This window comes from Cibotium barometz, chromosome 34, assembly GCF_041138505.1.
Source record: "Cibotium barometz isolate CiBa-2024 chromosome 34, ASM4113850v1, whole genome shotgun sequence".
NCBI classification, from domain to species: domain Eukaryota; kingdom Viridiplantae; phylum Streptophyta; class Polypodiopsida; order Cyatheales; family Cibotiaceae; genus Cibotium; species Cibotium barometz.
The window spans coordinates 20,747,168-20,766,714 of NC_141079.1; the positions used below are offsets into that span (position 1 = coordinate 20,747,168).

A 19,547-nucleotide genomic window follows, 5' to 3' on the forward strand; every position below is an offset into this window, starting at 1 on the left:
AGCTTCGGTGTCACTCCTAGCCCGTAGGAAATTAAGACGTGAGTGAATGAGATGGCCAAGGTAGCCACTCACACTTTGAAATTACCCCTTTCCTCAAATTTGAAAAAAAAATGATGATCACATAAGAGCACCTTCACAGCATGCATTAGGTATGATTTACTTACTGCATAGAAATCATGGGAACACAGACACACCCCTTGGACAACATAAATATGAAGAAAAACAAGGCTCACACAAATAACTGCCCGCCATCTAGAAAGCTCGAAGTTAAACATGCCTCCGATGAAATAATGTACACACAATCTTAGCATATTGCATAGCCGAATATTCTCAACAGTACAGATGATTTTCATGAGACCCAAAAAAAATGTTTGAGATTCTTGCCAGTACATAATCTGTATTCCTTGGACAGTAATCTTGAGCCATTATTGGGCATAGACAGTGGTGAGCAGTCTTGCTTAACTTGAAACCTTGGCTGCTCTCAATAATTGTTAGGGATCTGCTGCCTTTGCTGTAGGTTGTCCCATCATTTCTACTGTCTGATCAAATTAGACTACGAGCACTAAAACACACTAATGTCTAGTATAGACCTCATGACAAATGCCCTCGTACCACTGCCAGACAGATACATAGGCGGTGGCACAAACCTAGCTTCCAACAGGCTGTGTAACACCCTTCGCTTTTGCTGCCGCAGTAGCTGCAGTAGCAGCAGCAGCAGCCGCTGCAGCAGCCCCAGCTGCAGCCGCTGCAGATGGCATGGAAGGGGTGGGTGGCGGAACAGGTGTCTGACTCGTTTGAACAAGGGCCGGTGTAACAGTGGGAGACGAATCAGCTTTTGCAAGCAGTTCCTTAATCTGCTTTCCAGTAAGAGTCTCATGCTCTAAAAGAGCCTTGGCCAACACATGCAACTCCTCCTGATGCGTCATCAAAATATGTTTCGCATTTTCATATGCTATCTGCAAAAGCTCCCTAACTTCTTTCTCCACAAGACGCCTCGTCTGTGTGCTCATGCTATTGCCATCATTAGCATAGTCGTGTGCTACGAGGCCAACCTCTTTACTCATCCCAAACTTCGTCACCATCAATCGGGCCAGATCAGTGGCGGATTTGAAGTCGTGAGAAGCTCCAGACGTTACCTCGCTGTCTCCAAAGATGAGTTCCTCAGCAGCTCTCCCTCCCATTGCAACATTTAGACGTGCCAGCATTTGCTTGCGCGAAAGACTGTCCTGGTCTTTGTCCGGAAGCTGTGCTACCATTCCAAGAGACAATCCGCGAGGAACAATGGTGGCCTTATGCACAGGCATGGCACCATCAGTGTGAAGAGCCACGAGGGCATGTCCACCCTCGTGATAAGCTGTAAGCCGCCTCGACTCTTCTGATATCACTGCGGACTTTCTCTCGCTGCCCATCATGATTTTGTCTTTGGCATATTCCAGCTCCAACATGCCAACTGACTTTGCACCATCCATTGCTGCCTTCAATGCAGCCACATTTACAAGATTTGCCAGATCAGCTCCAGAGAAGCCAGGTGTCCCTCGCGCAATTATCATGAAGTCCACATCATCTGCTTTCAAAACCTTAGAAAACACAAAAGCACAAGAGCAGTAAGATTGATATGCGCACTCTTATTTACCCACCAGTTATCAGCATACAATATTTGACTGTTTGCAAGAACACTCTTGTCCAAAAGCACAACTCACAGCGACCACAAAATATAGTAGGAAGGTCAGGTTTTTTATGAAACTCACCTTTGACATGTGGAACTCTAAAATCTGCCGACGACCCTCTACGTCCGGGTTTGGGACCACTACATGGCGATCAAAGCGTCCGGGTCGCACAAGTGCCTTGTCAAGGGACTCAGGAAAGTTGGTTGCTGCAATGACTATAATCCCTTCATTTTGCTTAAAACCATCCAGTTCCACTAGAAGCTGATTCAAAGTCATCCTGACATACTGCTGATCTTTTGGATTCCGACTTCCTCCAATCGCATCAATCTCATCCATGAATACGATACAGGGAGACCTCTTCTTTGCAGCTGCAAACAAATCCCTAACCCTTCTTGCCCCAACGCCCACAAACATCTCTTCAAACTCGCTACCACTGCAGTAAAAAAACGGGACTCCGGCCTCACCCGCAATGGCGCGAGCCAGCATAGTTTTCCCAGTACCTGGTGGCCCAACTAGTAAAACACCCTTGGGTAGCTTGCCACCCAGCCGTGTGAAGCGCTGCAGAAAAATAACAACAAATCACAACGGTTGTACATAAATCTGCGCCCAAAAAAAAAAAAAGCATTAAGAACCACTATTACAGATCAAGATTAACTAGTAGCATACCTTGGGATCTCTTAAATAGCATACAATCTCTTCAAGCTCTGCCTTGGCTTCATCCACACCTTTCACGTCACTAAACTTTGTATTAGACTCCAAGCTCGGTTGCACCTCCTCGTTCAAGCCTAGCCCTGCCCACATTCATTATACTCAAGACTCACCCGAGATAGCACGAAACCAAGCCACATTACAAGATCCAAAGAAAATACCTCACCTTTGCCGATACCACGGTCCTCAAAGAGGGCTCCAAGTCCAGAAACCAAAAGGAATGCCAATGCCAGGGTTCTAACAGTCCGCCAGAATTGTTGTTTAAACCCACCCTCAGCAGTGACCATATGAATAGGAGAACTTGCACTACCTAGAACGCCTTCTTTTGGTGCACTAACAATGCTGCCCAGCATTGGCTGCGCAGCACCTGTGAGGGGAGCTGTAGAACCATGCATCTGCTCTCCAACACGAGCTTTGACTCCTGCAACCAGGTAACGTTATCAGAACTAAACAGGATAGAGGAATAAAGACCTGACTCATGGGTTTCATGGGGATGAAAATGAGGGGGGAAGAGGGGGTGGGGGTGGGGGTGGGGGTGGGCGTCGGAAGGGGGGGGGGAGGGGGAGGGGGAGGAGGACTAACCTTCTTGTAGAGTAGCAAGCAATTCACTGTCATCCAGCTTATCTACCTTCACCAAAGCTTTAACATACTCGGCAAGAACACCAGGGTTGAACCATTGATGCGGCTGACTTCTTTCATACCAGCGTATAACGTACTCTGGATCTCTTTTGTTGTACTCTTTCAAAAGCGACACTTCCACATCGTCCACATTTTGCTTCATCCTTTTTGCCAAATTGCCAATATATCCAGAAAACAAGCGACTTTGCCCATTATGAGTGCCTGCCCGCATGCAAATCACTTTCAGTTTTTCCCACACACATCTTCAACGTCACGTTAAGACTTAGCAAAATAATTGACAGTTCACCAAAACAAGAAACACAAAGCCCGCATCGCAATGAGCTAACTGCTCTTGTTACACTACAAATCCCTAGCATGCAGTAAACTGGCTGCTAACAAAGCACCCACATGCAAAGCCACTATGAGCTATCAATAAGAGAAAACGGGTGTAAATGGAAGCTACTCAGTATTCCTTTTTAGCACTCGACCTGTCATCCATTACAATTGCACAGTTGTGGTGTGGCCACGCCCTCAAAACCATGTATGAACCAGTACCTTGTCATGGGAGTCCCAACAACATTACCTCTAAAGTACTGTCCAGTAGATCACTCCACCTTGGCACCTGCTATTACAGGCAGCGGTGTCTGCTTGGCCCCTCCCTTAAGATGGTGTTATGGGCCAAGAGTGTGACTCCCCCACTTCTCCTATACGCATGCAATCAAAGACATTCTAGCTATAAATAGCATACAAATGCACAGATGGACTACGCAAATCTCCAATCAAGCCTTCCATGTGCAGGCATCAATATGAAAAATTCAAGACACCTCAAAGTCTTGACATCAATACATGATTATTGCTGCAGTGAAGGCATCGATATGAAAAAGTCTCCATAAGACACCTCAAAGTCTTCACATTGCCTCTAAAGTATTGTCCAATAGATCACTCCACCTTGGCACTTGCTACTACAGGCAGAGCTGTCACCATTTGGCCACCCAATTGGTCCACCCGCTCATTATGTATGTACATTGGAATAGCGTCCATGGCAGCTACATTTGCCGCGGATTGATGCTGCTCATGTGATAATGTGGACTTGGCTTCCCGTTGGGACTTGTGCCTGTGTGCATGCCTGGAAATGCCTAGAGGATTGGTGTTCCATTTGGGTCTAGTACCTCGTATACTTGCCTCGAGCATGTCTATTTCGGTATAGTCTCATGAATGGGGATTCACATACCAATGCTGCATGGCATACAATCTTTATGTGCTTACCTGCAATTGAAATTGCTGTTGTTTTCATGCTTGCATGACCAATGTGTAGTTCCGGGTAAGGGGACACCCGCCCGTGAACTGTGCGTATCAAACTGTCTATTGACATGGTTATGTGGCATGTGACAAGTGGTAAGTACTGGTCATAAACCTAGCCTAAGGAATAAGCATTAATTTATAAGTGAGTGTGTACACACTTCATTAAGTTTTGGGCGACCAAAACTCACTTATAAATTATGACCAGCCATGTGTTCACACACACTGATGTCCCGAGGTGGATAAAACTTAATGCCCACCGCCCATAACTTATCCCCTTTGTACAAAGGGAGCAACCAGCCATGTGTCCATCCCAGCTTGCACCACAAGTCACTTGTCCACTCTACCTAACACCTAGAGTGGACATCTCATCATCTCTCTTCCCTCTCTCTAGAAGTTGGCGCCCTCCTCCTTGAGGCTTTTTGGCTGTATTTTCTGTACTTTCTCCCTCCCAACTCCATATCCAAGCTTGCTAGTGTATTTTCCAAGCTTCCAACAGTGTTTCCAGGTGGTGTTCACTCCTACACTCCCAATGACTGAAATTTAGCAAAGGAGCTCTTATATTTGCTATAATTTTTGGTCTTTGCTGAAAGCCCTAATTTCAGCCTTCCTTTCTCAAGTTGAACCATAAGGCAACTTTCCCAAGGTTCGCTTCATCCTCTTGAAGACTTTTGTCATCGCAAACAGATTGAAGATTTCAACACTCCAATACTTCCATCGCGAAGACTTCCGCTGTTATCAACTCTACTTGCAATTCGTAAGCTTCAATGATTAAATATGGAAGCAAGTAACAAGAGGGAGGAGCAGGATTCCATGTTCACATACTCTATGTAGGGTTCTCTTGTCCTACGTGCTCTCTTGGAGATTGTTGCTACCATGTGTTGGTAGAACAATAGAGAGCAGATGGTAGGAAACATGGGACACTTGCGAGGGTAGTGTGAGTTGCAAGGCTACACTGACAACCACATTGCTTGCAATATTGTATTCATAAACATTGGTATGGAAATCTGGTCAGAAATGCCCATGATACTATGTACTGATTCTCCCAAGATCAATATACTTTATTTGAGGGAGGGACCGACCGTTCCGACTCATTGTGCATCTCTTGTCAATTCAAGAAATTACTTCTTGTATTGAGCATGTTGTCCATTAAATCTTGGTGTATTTAAGTGTATTAATTAGCATTGTGTTCAACCAAGTTACTTTGGTATCAGAGCATGCAGTTCTCTTTCAATTCTATCGTGAAAGACGATCACCGCGAACACTAGCTATCTCTACACTTAGAACACTATGGACAGCCATACAGTGAATGTTGGAGATGCTAACACAAGAGGCGGGGACAATGAAATGCATGCTTCCAATACTTTACATGAAGAGCAAACTCATGTGGTGCACACTACGGAACAAGAACATGTGGGACAGCCATCCTATCGTAAAGAGCATGATGGATTCACTCGTGTAGAGTTGGTGACTTTCATGAGTGATTAGGGTTGGTGACTCAAGAAGAGTTGGTGACTCTAACTATTGTAGTTATGCATTCATGCAAGGGTTGGTGACCCTGGTGTCTGCGTAAACTCATGAAAGAGTTGGTGACTCTTTTCGGTGTGTGTGTGAACTCGTGGAAGAGTTGGTGATCCTACTGAGTTAGCTGGGCTCATGCAAGAGCAAAGGCTCTAGTGAGTACAGCATTTGGATCTAGCATAGGTGGTGCCCATGGTCACGACAGTTTTGGTCTACAAGATGACAAGTTGGGAGATTTAATCCAAATCGTCACGCACAAATATTTGCCTGTGAAATGCACTTGCACGTGTGACTCATTTTGTTTGCCTAGACATTGCATGGTATTTTGCCTATGAATGTCCACGGGCATCGCGGACGCTTGAACAACCCATGGACGAGTGTGTGCACACCTCTTTGGAACTAAGGCGATGAATTTTATGTGTTTTGTAGGTGGTAAGTGTGCACACTCAACCTTATTTAATTATTAATTCTTTGTTTACTATTGCATTAAGATCAACGAAAGGGATACAGGCCTAAGTCTATGGTTGCAAGTTCATATTCATTAAAGTTTGGGTGAACAAACTTATAATTTATAAGAGAGTTCACATCGGGGGTATATAGTGACAGACTCAACCACGTGTCCAAGAAATAAAGATATAGAGAGAGGGGAGAGTGTCACATGCATCCCGCACTTGGATGCCACGTAGACATTTCTGTACAGAAGGTGCAGGACCTGGGATGGTGAACTGGTCCCATGTGAGCCCAGTCCGGGACGAGTCAGCCAGGGATCCATCTCAGTCGTCCGAGGTCAGGTGTGCATTGTCCTGCACATGAGTCCAAGGTCAGGTGTGCATTGTCCTGCACATGAAGCAGTGCCAGTCCGCGCTGTGAGTCTCCCTCTGGAATGATGTCAGATGTGCTGAGTATCTGGTTTGCAACTGGATGCCAGGCCTCTGTAGGCATGTAGTTTGCATGTAGAGATGGGGCCAGCCCATAGGGCTACCCCAGGGCAAGGTTTTGCATTGGCATACTTAGCATGGGCATGGGGGAGGTATAGAACCACCCCCAAGGGGCCAGGAGGGCCCAAGATAGTGCCCACCAGCCAAGGCAAGGGCTGGAGGGGCAGTCGGCCAGCTCCAGAGCCTCTGGACAGGCAGCCGACAGAGGGTAAAACCCTAGAACAGCAGGCAGCCAGGTGTGGGGGGCAGTCCCACACCTCTGCGCAGCATGTCCAGCAGCCAGGGTGCTGCCCAGAACATGTGCGCAGGCTGGACAGCCATCAAACAAGTGTGAAAACACTTTATTGAGTGTGAAAGCATTTAATGATGAAATTCAGTCGTGGGCTGTCCTGAAGCCAGCCGACTGCATGAAGGGAGGGGTATAAATACCCCAGCCCATAATCCCATTATTCATCTCATAATTCACCAAGAGCCTCAAGCATTCAAGGGCCAGGACAGCCAAGGGTTTGCTAAAGCTAAGGGGTGAAGGACTGAAGGTCAAGGGCAGGTTTTCCAGCCAAGAAAAGGTCAAGTACTTTGTATTTGTTTCAGATTTACATCATTCTAATAAAGCAAATACACCATCCGTGGAGGGGGCCCTACAGAGGGTAATTGGGACCCAATACTGTGTCCTTCTCCATCCCCCCCTTCTCTCTCTATTTTCTGCACATCGTCTTTCAGTTTGTGCGTGAATTCCGTCGCGAAAAGAGTGCTGTTTTCTGAGTTTTGAAGTACCGATCCTTCTCCGAAGCTTCCGCATATTACAGTGGTATCAGAGCCTACTTCAAGGACGAAGATTCAGCAAAGAAAACCAGAAAATTTTTCGCTCGTGTGGTTGGTTTTTAGACGCCGGTGGACTACCCCTTTCGGAGTGACTCCTGTCCCTCGAAGGACGGTTGGTTTTTAGCCTCCGGAAGCCTCAGGAAGTCTCCCACACAGATAGTGGATGGTCAGATTGCGTTCCGGAAAGGAACTGCATATTCCCGCTATGGCGAGCTTTGGCGACGAGAGAGAACCAGAACCATGGGACCAGAGTGCACCAGGCAGCCCAGCTCGGGCACCCGGCTTGAGTGTACAAGACATGTTCCAGCAGATGATGCGAGCAATCGCAGACCAGACAACCAAGTTGGACGAGCAGAAGGCGCGGATTTTGGCTCTGGAGGAGCGTTCTCGTTCTCCAGCGTCGCGTTTTCCATCTCCTCCTCCCTCTCCTTCCGTATCCCAGATACCAGATCCTCGTCACAGGGACCCTCTCGAGGGGTCACAGTCGCAGTCAAGCTCCTTGCTTGAGATGCAGATACGGGCATTGGAGATTCGACAACGAGAAGACGAAGCCATGCGACGAGTGGAACACGAGCGTTACCTCCGAGCTTTGGACGCCAGATTGACACCGGCGGCGCCCTCGAATCATTTTCCCGAGAAAATGAACTTCAGTAAGTATAATGGTAAACTCGATCCCACTACTCTGTATTCATGGTTACATCAATTTGAAGCTTACTTTGCCGCAGTTAGGAAATCAGATATTGACAAAGTGATCTTAGCCAGTTGGTATTTGGAAGGTGAGGCCATTCCTTGGTGGACTCAGTGGGCTCATGCCCACACCAGATCAGGTATGGCAGCTTATGGGTGGGACGAGTTCGTCCGTGACCTTAAGCAGCGGTTTCTACCGCCCCACTACCTTGAGCGACTCGAAGACGAGTTCAGGGGTGCGCGTCAGAATGCGCAACCAGTCCTTCAGTTTGCCAATAGAATTTCGACCTTGTGTCTAGAATTTCAGGCCTTGAAACATTGGAAACATTTTCTGTATGGCCGTGAATTCGAGGTTCGCACTGACCATCAGGCATTGCGCTGGATTCAGACGATGCCCAGTGCACAGTGGAGTGATCGACAGCACCGCTGGAGTCGGATATTCCAGCAGTTTGGTGGCATGATTGAGTACCTTCCAGGAAAGGCCAATCCAGTGGCCGATGCTTTGAGCAGGAAGGGACAAGTATCTACGATTCAGACCACTAGACTAGACCTTGTTGGTACAGGACTAGAAGACATGAAGCACACGTACGCGGATTCCGAGGAATTCGGTACACAATGGGAACAGGCATTGGATGCCACAGGACCATGCCATTTTCTGATACGCGATGGTTGGCTTTACTACAAAGGCCGACTGTGTGTCATGAAATCATTCCGGGCAGCTCTTCTCCATGATGCCCATGACGCCATTACAGGTGGTCATAGGGGCATGAATTCGACTCTGGAGAAGTTAGAACGGCAATACTCTTGGCCAAAGATGAGGCGTGATGTGTTTACATATGTACAACGCTGTGACATTTGTCAAAAGGTGAAAGCTCCTCGTGGAAAGAAGATAGGGCTGTTACAGCCTTTGCCAATTCCTGAGGGTCCTTTTCAAGACATTTCGATGGACTTTGTCACAAATCTGCCTCCCAGTCCGAGTAAGCGTAATACACAGTGTTTGACTATTGTTGACAGGTTCAGCAAATTTGTGATGCTTATTCCTTGCAGGGCCAATGTGACCGCCAAGGACGTTGCCCAGCTATTCATTCGGCATTGGTACCCGATTGGTGGAATTCCTAGGACCATAGTGTCAGACCGAGATGCCAAGTTTACCAGTCATTTTTGGAGGGCATTGTTTGATAATTTTGGTACTAAGTTGAATTTTTCCAGTGCATTCCACCCACAGACAGATGGCCAGACAGAGATATACAACCAGTTGGCCTTTGATGTGCTGAAGTGTTATGTCCACGATCAGCAAGGTAAGTGGGAATCGTTTTTGCCTTTAGTTCAAGCTGTTTTAAATGACTCTTTTTCTTCAGCTATTGGCAGGACTCCATATGAGGCAGCGTTTGGAAGACCTTTCCAGTCGTTGTTAACCAGGACGTCGTCTTCAGTACCGGAGGCGAACAGAGTGACGGAGTCTTACCAGGAGATCCTAGAGTCCGTCAAAGACAGATTGGCTAAAGCGCAAGAGGCCTACACTCGACAGGCCAATAAAGACCGAAGGGACATGAAGTTTTCGGAAGGAGATTGGGTATATCTTCGGATTATGAAGCAAAGATTAAAGCAGGTGGGCAAGCGATGCCCAAAGTTGTCTTTCAGGAGCTTCGGACCATTCCCCATCCGGAAAAAGATTAATGAGGTGTCTATGCAGTTAAAGCTACCTCCGAGTTGGACTATGCACGATGTATTTCATGTCAGTTGGTTAAAGCCATATGCAGGTCCACCCCCTTCAGAGGTCAAAGACGAAGCGGAACCAGACATCATTGATGAAGCAGAAGTAATGGTTCCAGAACAGATCCTTCTGCACCGTTTCAAGCATGGCTCAGGCCGAAGACTACGACAGTTCCTCACGAAGTTTCAGGACCGAGGAACTCATGAAGCGGTATGGCTCGACACAGAATTTTTCGAAAACTATCCGGCTTTATTGACGGATTATTTGGAGGCTATGCAGCTTCCGTCAAGTTAAGCAGAAGGGGATGTCACGTGCATCCCGCACTTGGATGCCACGTAGACATTTCTGTACAGAAGGTGCAGGACCTGGGATGGTGAACTGGTCCCATGTGAGCCCAGTCCGGGACGAGTCAGCCAGGGATCCATCTCAGTCGTCCGAGGTCAGGTGTGCATTGTCCTGCACATGAGTCCAAGGTCAGGTGTGCATTGTCCTGCACATGAAGCAGTGCCAGTCCGCGCTGTGAGTCTCCCTCTGGAATGATGTCAGATGTGCTGAGTATCTGGTTTGCAACTGGATGCCAGGCCTCTGTAGGCATGTAGTTTGCATGTAGAGATGGGGCCAGCCCATAGGGCTACCCCAGGGCAAGGTTTTGCATTGGCATACTTAGCATGGGCATGGGGGAGGTATAGAACCACCCCCAAGGGGCCAGGAGGGCCCAAGATAGTGCCCACCAGCCAAGGCAAGGGCTGGAGGGGCAGTCGGCCAGCTCCAGAGCCTCTGGACAGGCAGCCGACAGAGGGTAAAACCCTAGAACAGCAGGCGGCCAGGTGTGGGGGGCAGTCCCACACCTCTGCGCAGCATGTCCAGCAGCCAGGGTGCTGCCCAGAACATGTGCGCAGGCTGGACAGCCATCAAACAAGTGTGAAAACACTTTATTGAGTGTGAAAGCATTTAATGATGAAATTCAGTCGTGGGCTGTCCTGAAGCCAGCCGACTGCATGAAGGGAGGGGTATAAATACCCCAGCCCATAATCCCATTATTCATCTCATAATTCACCAAGAGCCTCGAGCATTCAAGGGCCAGGACAGCCAAGGGTTTGCTAAAGCTAAGGGGTGAAGGACTGAAGGTCAAGGGCAGGTTTTCCAGCCAAGAAAAGGTCAAGTACTTTGTATTTGTTTCAGATTTACATCATTCTAATAAAGCAAATACACCATCCGTGGAGGGGGCCCTACAAAGGGTAATTGGGACCCAATACTGTGTCCTTCTCCATCTCCCCCTTCTCTCTCTATTTTCTGCACATCGTCTTTCAGTTTGTGCGTGAATTCCGTCGCGAAAAGAGTGCTGTTTTCTGAGTTTTGAAGTACCGATCCTTCTCCGAAGCTTCCGCATATTACAAAGAGATATAAGTGAATAGGGATCTTGCACAGTACACCACATTGAGCACGGAACAACCTCCACCTCCTTTCAGAAACTTATTCAAGAGCAATCCATGGGCACGCGGGCCAGGATCAATACAATCAATGAATACAAAACAGACAGATATGCCGATAAAGGATATCCAAGTTGATGTCGATGTTGATATCGATGTCGAGACACGAGATCTTTGATGCCGTTCACACCACGGAGATGACCCACAAATATCTCTCACCGGGCTAGTACCAAATCCAATATCCAATATCCAATGTCCAATGAATCCAAGTCCAAGTTCCAAGTCCAAATCAAATCCAAAACCAAGTCTAGATCAAGTCCAAGTCCAGCTCCATGTCCAAGCTATATGTCTAAGTTCCATGTTCATGTCCAAGTTCCATGCCCAAGCTCTATGTCCAAGTTCTCCATGTCTATGCTCCATGTCCAAGTTCAATCAGTCTAAGTTCCCATGAGTAATCTCCACAACTCCTACAACCTTGTCGATGAAGAAAACCATGGAAAAGCTCTTTCTGGAAAGAAAACTAATATAAAACTTGTTTTAACGGTTTTTGGGCGACAAAAACATCCAAAAACCAGTTTTTAGGATTTTTGGAGCAATTTTAGGGTTTCTAAAATTTTTAGGATTTTTGAAATTTATGTTCGTACAGCTCCGTACATGCGTCCATATCACCCATGCATATGCCCATACAAGTCTAGGACTGACCTTACATCTGAAAAGCAAGTTGGAGAAGGTGTTGATAGCGAAGAAGAAGCTCTCCATGATCATAATGATGCCACACATACTCCATGATCTCCTTCATGATGCTACAAGAGAGGTTCAAGCCTTTTTATACTTGAAAGGGACTCTGCTTTTTGCCAAAAGCTTGTCCATGCTTTTGCTTTGCCTTTTTATGCTTTGCTTTTTCCTTTTTGTCTTTGCTTTTGCTCTTTTTACTTTTATTAATAGAATATTACTCAACTTTTGGTACTTTGCTTTTCTGGCTTTAAGGCCTTGCTTTTTGGCCTTAGAGCTGCTTTTTGAGAAAGCACCTTTTAGCTTTTTGATCCAGCTCAGTCTCGTCTTTCCAATGGTGCCCTTGGCTCGCCGTCAACCTTGTTTGACTTTTTGCTTTTTCTTGCTTTTTGACCAAGAATGGTGCTTTTTCTTAATCAAACCTTACGGACCCCGTCCCCATGTCTTCTTCCACCTGTCTAGTGTCCAAGCATGGATTTCATCATGTGAAATAGAGCTAGGAGGGCCAAATAGTTACATTCCCTTCCTCTTACATCACAGTTGTCCTCAACTACAGACCGCAAGTGTTCCAAGCATATCCATATCTTCCAAGTACATCCATATATTTTAAGGTACATCAAGGTTTCAAGGTACATCAAGTACATTCATATGTTTCAAGCTGCTAGCTCCATCTAGTGAGCTTGTGCATTTAGTCTTTCCCATCTGCTCATCTAGCAACATCTCAATGCCTTTCTTTGAACGATGTCCTTGTTCTTGATGGTACATCTTCATGGCCTGTCACATGTGTTAGACAAAATAAATGCATACTTACCTCTTGAAAAAACTAGACAAAAGCTAGTCAACAAACAAGTATGCATCATTCGCATCTACTAGGTATTCCACGTACTAGCCAAGTAGTCTGGAGCCCAATGGACTATCACATGTCATAAATCCAAGCATTCTCCACGCATCAAAAGCAGCACAGGAAGTCAAAGAAATTCAAACATACATCAATATGCAATGCACAAGTAATAATCCTCGTGTTCATGGATTGTCCTGTCCGGTTTCATCGAAACCGTCCTGAACCATCTGGCCACTAGGACCACTCAGACTATCCTCAAGGCCATCTGGTCACTAGGACCGCCCGAGAGTTCATCAATAGTTATCTGGGCCATCTGGTCACATTGACCGCCCAACTATGAAAATCCAATACAGTCATCTGGACCATCTGGTCGCAATGACCGCCCGACTACGAAATCCAATACAGTCATCTAGGCCATCTGGTCGCAATGACCGCCCAACTGCGAAATCAGTCATCTCGGCCATCAGGTTGCAATGACTGCCTGACTGCGAAATCCAATACAATCATATGAGCCGTCTGGTCGCAATGACCGCCTCACTGCGAAGTCCAAGATATCTGGCATCATTGCCGTCCAATGGGTCATCAGGCCTCGTCGCCTCCCATATACAAATCTCGTTCTGGTATCGTTGCCATCCAATGGATCATCTCACATCGTTGTCTCCCATATACAAATCTTGCTCCTTGGGCTATCCGGCATCAGTGCCACCCAACTAGAGCATATCCAAGTAACCATTATAAGCAAAATAACGGTGTGTGTGTGTGTGTGTGTGTGTGTGTGTGTGTATATATACATATACATATACATATACATATATATATATATATATATGTATATATATGTATATATACATACATACATATATATACACCCCGGATATTTCTTGTTGTAGTAGTCAAGGTGTCTCTATGCCCCATGTATAGAGCAGCATGACACTCTTTCATTACTTTGGCCTCAATTCCTTGTGTTACACATGACTTGGGTTTGTATCATACGACAAACCTTCTTGATGACATAAAAAGTCACCAAATCTATATTCTACAATCTGTTTCAAACATCTTTGAAATCCTCTTTGGTAGCATAAAGATCCTTCATCAAAATAAAATCCATAGGGTAACCCATAGAAACCTCATGGCTCAGGACTCTCCGAGATAGTGCATCTGCTACCTTGTTGTCTTTGACATTCATAGGCCATTCAAGACTGCTCCAATGCAAGCTCATCATGTTTAGCTACAAAAAAGGTCTAGAATATCAAACACTAGTCCTTTGCTAGCATAAAGTCTCAATGCTTCAAAAGGATTCTAATTTAGCTTTGGTCCACAACAATCCCATGGCTTTATTTGTCGAAACATGCAACGGGCTAAGCACCACTGCAAACCATTTGTCGAACTTCCTGGCATGATGTCAATGTGATGATCTTTCAATCTCTCTAGCTTCTCTATCTTCCTTTTCCTTACCTGTCCTGAGGAAATTGCATCTGAAAGAGTAGGTCTAGGAGTAGCTTCCTTAACTTCTCCATGATAAATAGAGAGGGTAGCTCTATATCCTCCTGCAATGGGTGGCTCCTTTGGCCCGAAGATAGGCTTTAGTAGCTTCAACTCCTTCGGCTTCGGTGGCTCGATCCTTGCTGAAATCTTCAAACATTTGAGCCCTTCTTTGATCCTTTTCCTTCTTGGCTCTCCAAGCTAGGACTTCTTTGTCTTTGAGAAATCATATGAACTGCTGAAAGTCATGGTACTCTTCTGATGACCATGATTCCCATCCTGAAGTCCTGGATCGGTCTCTTAGTTATTCCCTTCATGATGCCCTTAGTCTCGCTCTACTCTCGACATGGCTTTGTCACCCCAAGAAAGTTTCTTCAAGAGAAATCCTGCTCTGATACCACTGTAAGCCCAGCGGGACATGTAGTGACTCAACTATGTGTCCAAGAGAGAGATATAGAGAGAGAGGGGAGAGAGAGAAGGGAATAGGGATCTTGCATAGTACACCACATTGAGCGGGGAACATGCCCCGCCTCCTTTCAAGAATCTATTCAGGAAAAATCCACGAGCACACTAGCTAGGATCAATACAATCAATGAATACAAAACAGACAGATGTGCCGATGTAGAATATCCAAGTTGATGTCAATGTCAAGGCACGAGATCTCTGATGTCGTGCACACCACGGGAATGACCCACAAGTCTCTCTCACCGGGCTAGTACCAAATCCAATATCCAATATCCAATGAATCCAAGTCCAAGTTCCAAGTCCAAATCAAATCCAAAACCAAGTCCAAGTCCAAGTCCAGATCCATGTCCAAGCTATATATGTCTAAGTTCCATGTTCATGTCCAAGTTCCATGCCCAAGCTCTATGTCCAAGTTTTAATGGTTTTCGGACGATAAAACATCCAAAAACCAGTTTTTAGGGTTTTTAAAATTTTTAGGATTTCTGAAATTTCTGTCCCTACAGCTTCGTACACGCGTCCATATCGCCCATACATATGCCCATACAAGTCTAGGGCTGACCATACATCTGAAAAGCAAGTTGGAGAAGGTGTTGATGGCGAAGAACAGGCTTAGTTAGTACAAAAGGTACGGTACGGTACGGTACGATAAAATACGGTACTAATTGGTACCTTAAAATTTTTTGAGGTACGGTACGATATTAGTACGTTTTTTTTTTAAAAATACTTCCTAAACTTAAAAATTGTAGACAAGAAGTTACAAAATAGTAGAACCATGAACATAATGTCATCATGCCATTAGAAAATAAAATTGCTACAAAAGGATAGGCCAAAAACTCATGGCATGGGCGACCGCCAACATGCGTACATACATGATACTACATACTACAATACATCATCAATGGGCTAGAAGGAGAGAGATGCCCAATGCCTAGAGAGCTATAACATATCAAAAGTCTACATCATCACCAACATCTGCATGATCATCAACATGATCACTACTAGAGTGCATGGTTAGTTAGTACGAAAGGTACGATACGATAATGTACGATAAAATACGGTACTAATTGGTACCTTAAAATTTTTTGAGATACGGTACGATATTAGTACGTTTTTTTTTTTAAAATACTTCCTAAACTTAAAAATTGTAGACAAGAAGTTACAAAATAGTAGAACCATGAACATAATGTCATCATGCCATTAGAGTACAAAATTGCTACAAAAGGATAGGCAAAAAACTCATGGCATGGGCGACCGCCAACATGCGTACATACATGATACTACATACTACAATACATCATCGATGGGCTAGAAGGAGATAGATGCCCAATGCCTAGAGAGCTATAACATATCAAAAGTCTACATCATCACCGACATCTGCATGATCATCAACATGATCACTACTAGAGTGTCCATCAAGAGAGTTCTCTGAAGGGGACTCTTCGAAGGTGGACGAGACACTCTGGGGATCATTCTCGCTAAGTAGGTTGCCATCATCATCAAACAAGGGCTCTCTAGGCAGTGGGGTATCATCATGAGGGGGCAATGGAATATCATCATGAAGGCGGGGATTGGAGCTCGAGGATCCCCGCCTCACATATGTGCGAAGGCCACCCTTTGCCGATGCCGAAGGCGGAGGCCTATGAACTCCAACTGCTCGGCCCCGTCCATGCTGACTCCTGGTGCTACGAGTATCTGCTGCCACAAGCTCACTATAGAGCTCCATGAAGATTGCCTCCTCCTCCTCATCAGGCAATATGATCGCTTGCCTAATATGGCAATGGCAAGTGCACACGCTCCTGACAAACAACTCCCTATAGGCTGCAAAGGGCGATGAATGGCTCTCTAGAAGACTGAAATTGCTCCACGCAACAACAACAACAACAACACACACACACACCCACAACAACAACAACAACAACAACAACCCCAAAAAAAAAACGTACGGTATCGTACGAATCCGTACGGTACAGCAAGTGCGTGCGGTTTCAGCCGTACGACATACGGAACCAACTATGCTAGGGTGTCCATCAAGAGAGTTCTCTGAAGAGGACTCTTCGAAGGTGGACGAGACACTCCGGGGATCATTCTCGCTAAGTAGGTTGCCATCATCATCAAACAAGGGATCTCTAGGCAATGGGGTATCATCATGAAGGGGCAATGGAATATCATCATGAAGGCGGGGATTGGAGCTCGAGGATCCCCGCCTCACATATGTGCGAAGGCCACCCTCTGCCGATGTCGAAGGCGGAGGCTTATGAACTCCAACTGCTCGGTCCCGTCCATGCTGACTCCTGGTGCTGCGAGTATCTGCTGCCACCCACAAGCTCACTATAGAGCTCCATGAAGATTGCCTCCTCCTCCTCATCAGGTTGTTGATTGACACTTGCAAAGTTTTCACTCGTCAATGTGAAAGTGTCAACATTGACCTGCACATTAAGGCACAAAAGTTAAGAGTCTGTACAGTGTACACAAAACTTAAAAGTTATGAGTCATGACAAGTTAGAGTCTAGACTTGTCACTTACCTGCTTGGGACTACCCATACTAAGAATGCCCTGCATCATGCGCAAGTTAGTGCGGCAGTAGACCAACCGCTCCAACTGTCGTGTGCTCAGTCGATTGCGTATCCTCGGGTGTATGAGAGAATAGGAACTCCAGTTCCTCTCACATGCACCCGTAGAACAATCCTGGGCTAGGACCCTTAAGGCTATGGGTTGGAGATGCTCTAGTCCATACCCAAAATTGTCCCACCCAAAAACGGGCTTCACAAGTGACTCCCTCCTCCAGCAAGTGAGAGACGAAAAGAAGGTTTCACCTCTCTGATCAACATAGCAGCCCAACTCCTCTAGAAAGGCATTGTGCTCATCAACTGGCACAGCTCGAAGCATATATGCATCCTGATCTTGTCGAAGCTCCCTATCGGTGCAAACTACTGGAGACTTGTAGGCTAGATGTACCAATGCTGCAAACCCGTGGATTGGTTTGTGCATCCACCTCCATCTCTTCTGTGCAATCTCCATGATTTGTGCTCGCTCGTCAAATGTAATGTCTGTGCAAGCCTCCAACTCCACAAGGGCAGCTCTAAAGAAGTGGACAAGAAGGCCCATGGTGGACCCCTCGCAATCTGTCATCCGCAAGAGCCTATAGAATGGAGTCATAGCAATGACAATTGCTCGGACTCTAGTCCAAATTCTCTCCTCTAGGCAAAAGCGTTGCATGGCTTTGGCCTCTTCAGTGACGTGCTCATCCCATTCGTTCCACATGGTGGAAACAACTGTCTAGCGAAGGGCGGGCCTCACATCGTATAGACGCAGTCACATGTAGGCAAAGCGGGTGGCCGATAGCTTCTTCAACTCAAGCCTGCTATGCTCACGAAACATAGCAAGCACCTTCACCTTTAGCATGAAGAAGTTGACAATAGATGTAGCTTGTTGCACAATCCTCTTCACCCACCCGAGCTTCGCCACATCCTCCATGAGTAAGTCAATGCAATGACTCGCACATGGAGTCCACACAATGGTAGGGAATTCCGCCTCAAGCAAGCGGCCCACGCGTCGACAATTTGATGCATTGTCGGTGATGACTTGCACCACGTTTTGAGCCCCAACCTACATGGTAGATAAATCATATGAGTTGAGGGCTTTGCACAAATGACAAAATCAGCCACACTTAAGTAAAATAATGCTTACCTCTATGATCGCTTGCCTAATATGGCGGTAGATGAAACTCCCGGTAGTCTTTCTCCCCCTTCTCCCGGTGTCAACCGCACGCAAGAAGTATGTGCCAAGCGGGCAAGACACAAGGATGTTGATAATGCCACGCTTCCTTTGATCACTCCATCCATCTGTGAGAATAGAACATCCATACTTCGTCCATGTGGCTCGAATCGGGTCAAGGGCTCGATCAATTCTCTCCTTCTCTTCATCAATCTTCCTCGTGCGCATAGCCGTGTAAGAGACCCCCGTCCACCCCTCACATGGGCCCACATTCGCAATCACCGTCACCATCTTCTTCCATTGCTCCTTTTGGAGTACATTGAAGGCAAGATTGCATTCAATAATGGTGCGAGCAATCTCTATCTCCGCAAGGCGTTGCCGCTCCTTAAGGAATGCAACCGAACCTCTCACACTACCCGTGACTTGGTGGAGAGAGGGTTGCACCCCTTCACGCTCCACCACCCTTTGCCTTTTGCCCGGTGCGCGGAGGCGGACCGTGAATCCGTGAAAGTGGTAGTGGAGGATACACCAATGAAAGAGCCGGTGGCCGCTTCATCATGTGCCGATGGTGGTGCTAGTGGTGGTGCCGGTGCGTGTGTTGATGATGCTCCTCTACTTGAATTTGAGCCGCCGCTCATCTTCCACGAAATGTCATCGGCAATGCTTTGCAGAATCTCCTTGCATGGGGCAACTTGTCCCCCAATCTTTGAAAGGTGCTGGAGAAGCCTTGTTGCACCACTGGTGTATGACTTGCCGCAATATCGGCATGTCCAATGATGGGAGTTGGACTTCTTGGTGTCCTTCTCCACATTGAGGCAATGCAAATCAAAAGCCTCATGCTTCTCCCGAGGCATGATGGATAAGAGAAGGGCTAAAGCGTGGAGTAGTTGAGAGAGCGTAGAGAAGATG

At 46.4% G+C, this 19,547-nt stretch overlaps 1 protein-coding gene across 13 annotated transcripts in view; it reads right to left on the reverse strand.

The window, feature by feature from the left end:
• Window positions 1-253: 253 nt before the first annotated feature.
• Window positions 254-19,547, reverse strand: part of LOC147618776 (ATP-dependent zinc metalloprotease FTSH 5, mitochondrial-like) — a 42,908-nt gene continuing 23,614 nt past the window's right edge. For all 13 annotated transcript variants that reach the window (XM_086773822.1, XM_086773817.1, XM_086773818.1 and 10 more), the window contains 5 exons: window positions 2,958-3,215; window positions 2,542-2,796; window positions 2,334-2,458; window positions 1,749-2,225; window positions 254-1,577 (listed from right to left, as the gene is read on the reverse strand). In XM_086773822.1, coding sequence (XP_086629948.1) covers window positions 648-1,577; window positions 1,749-2,225; window positions 2,334-2,458; window positions 2,542-2,796; window positions 2,958-3,215 — 2,045 coding nt within the window. In that variant the 3' untranslated portion in view covers window positions 254-647. The remainder of the gene's footprint in view (window positions 1,578-1,748; window positions 2,226-2,333; window positions 2,459-2,541; window positions 2,797-2,957; window positions 3,216-19,547) is intronic.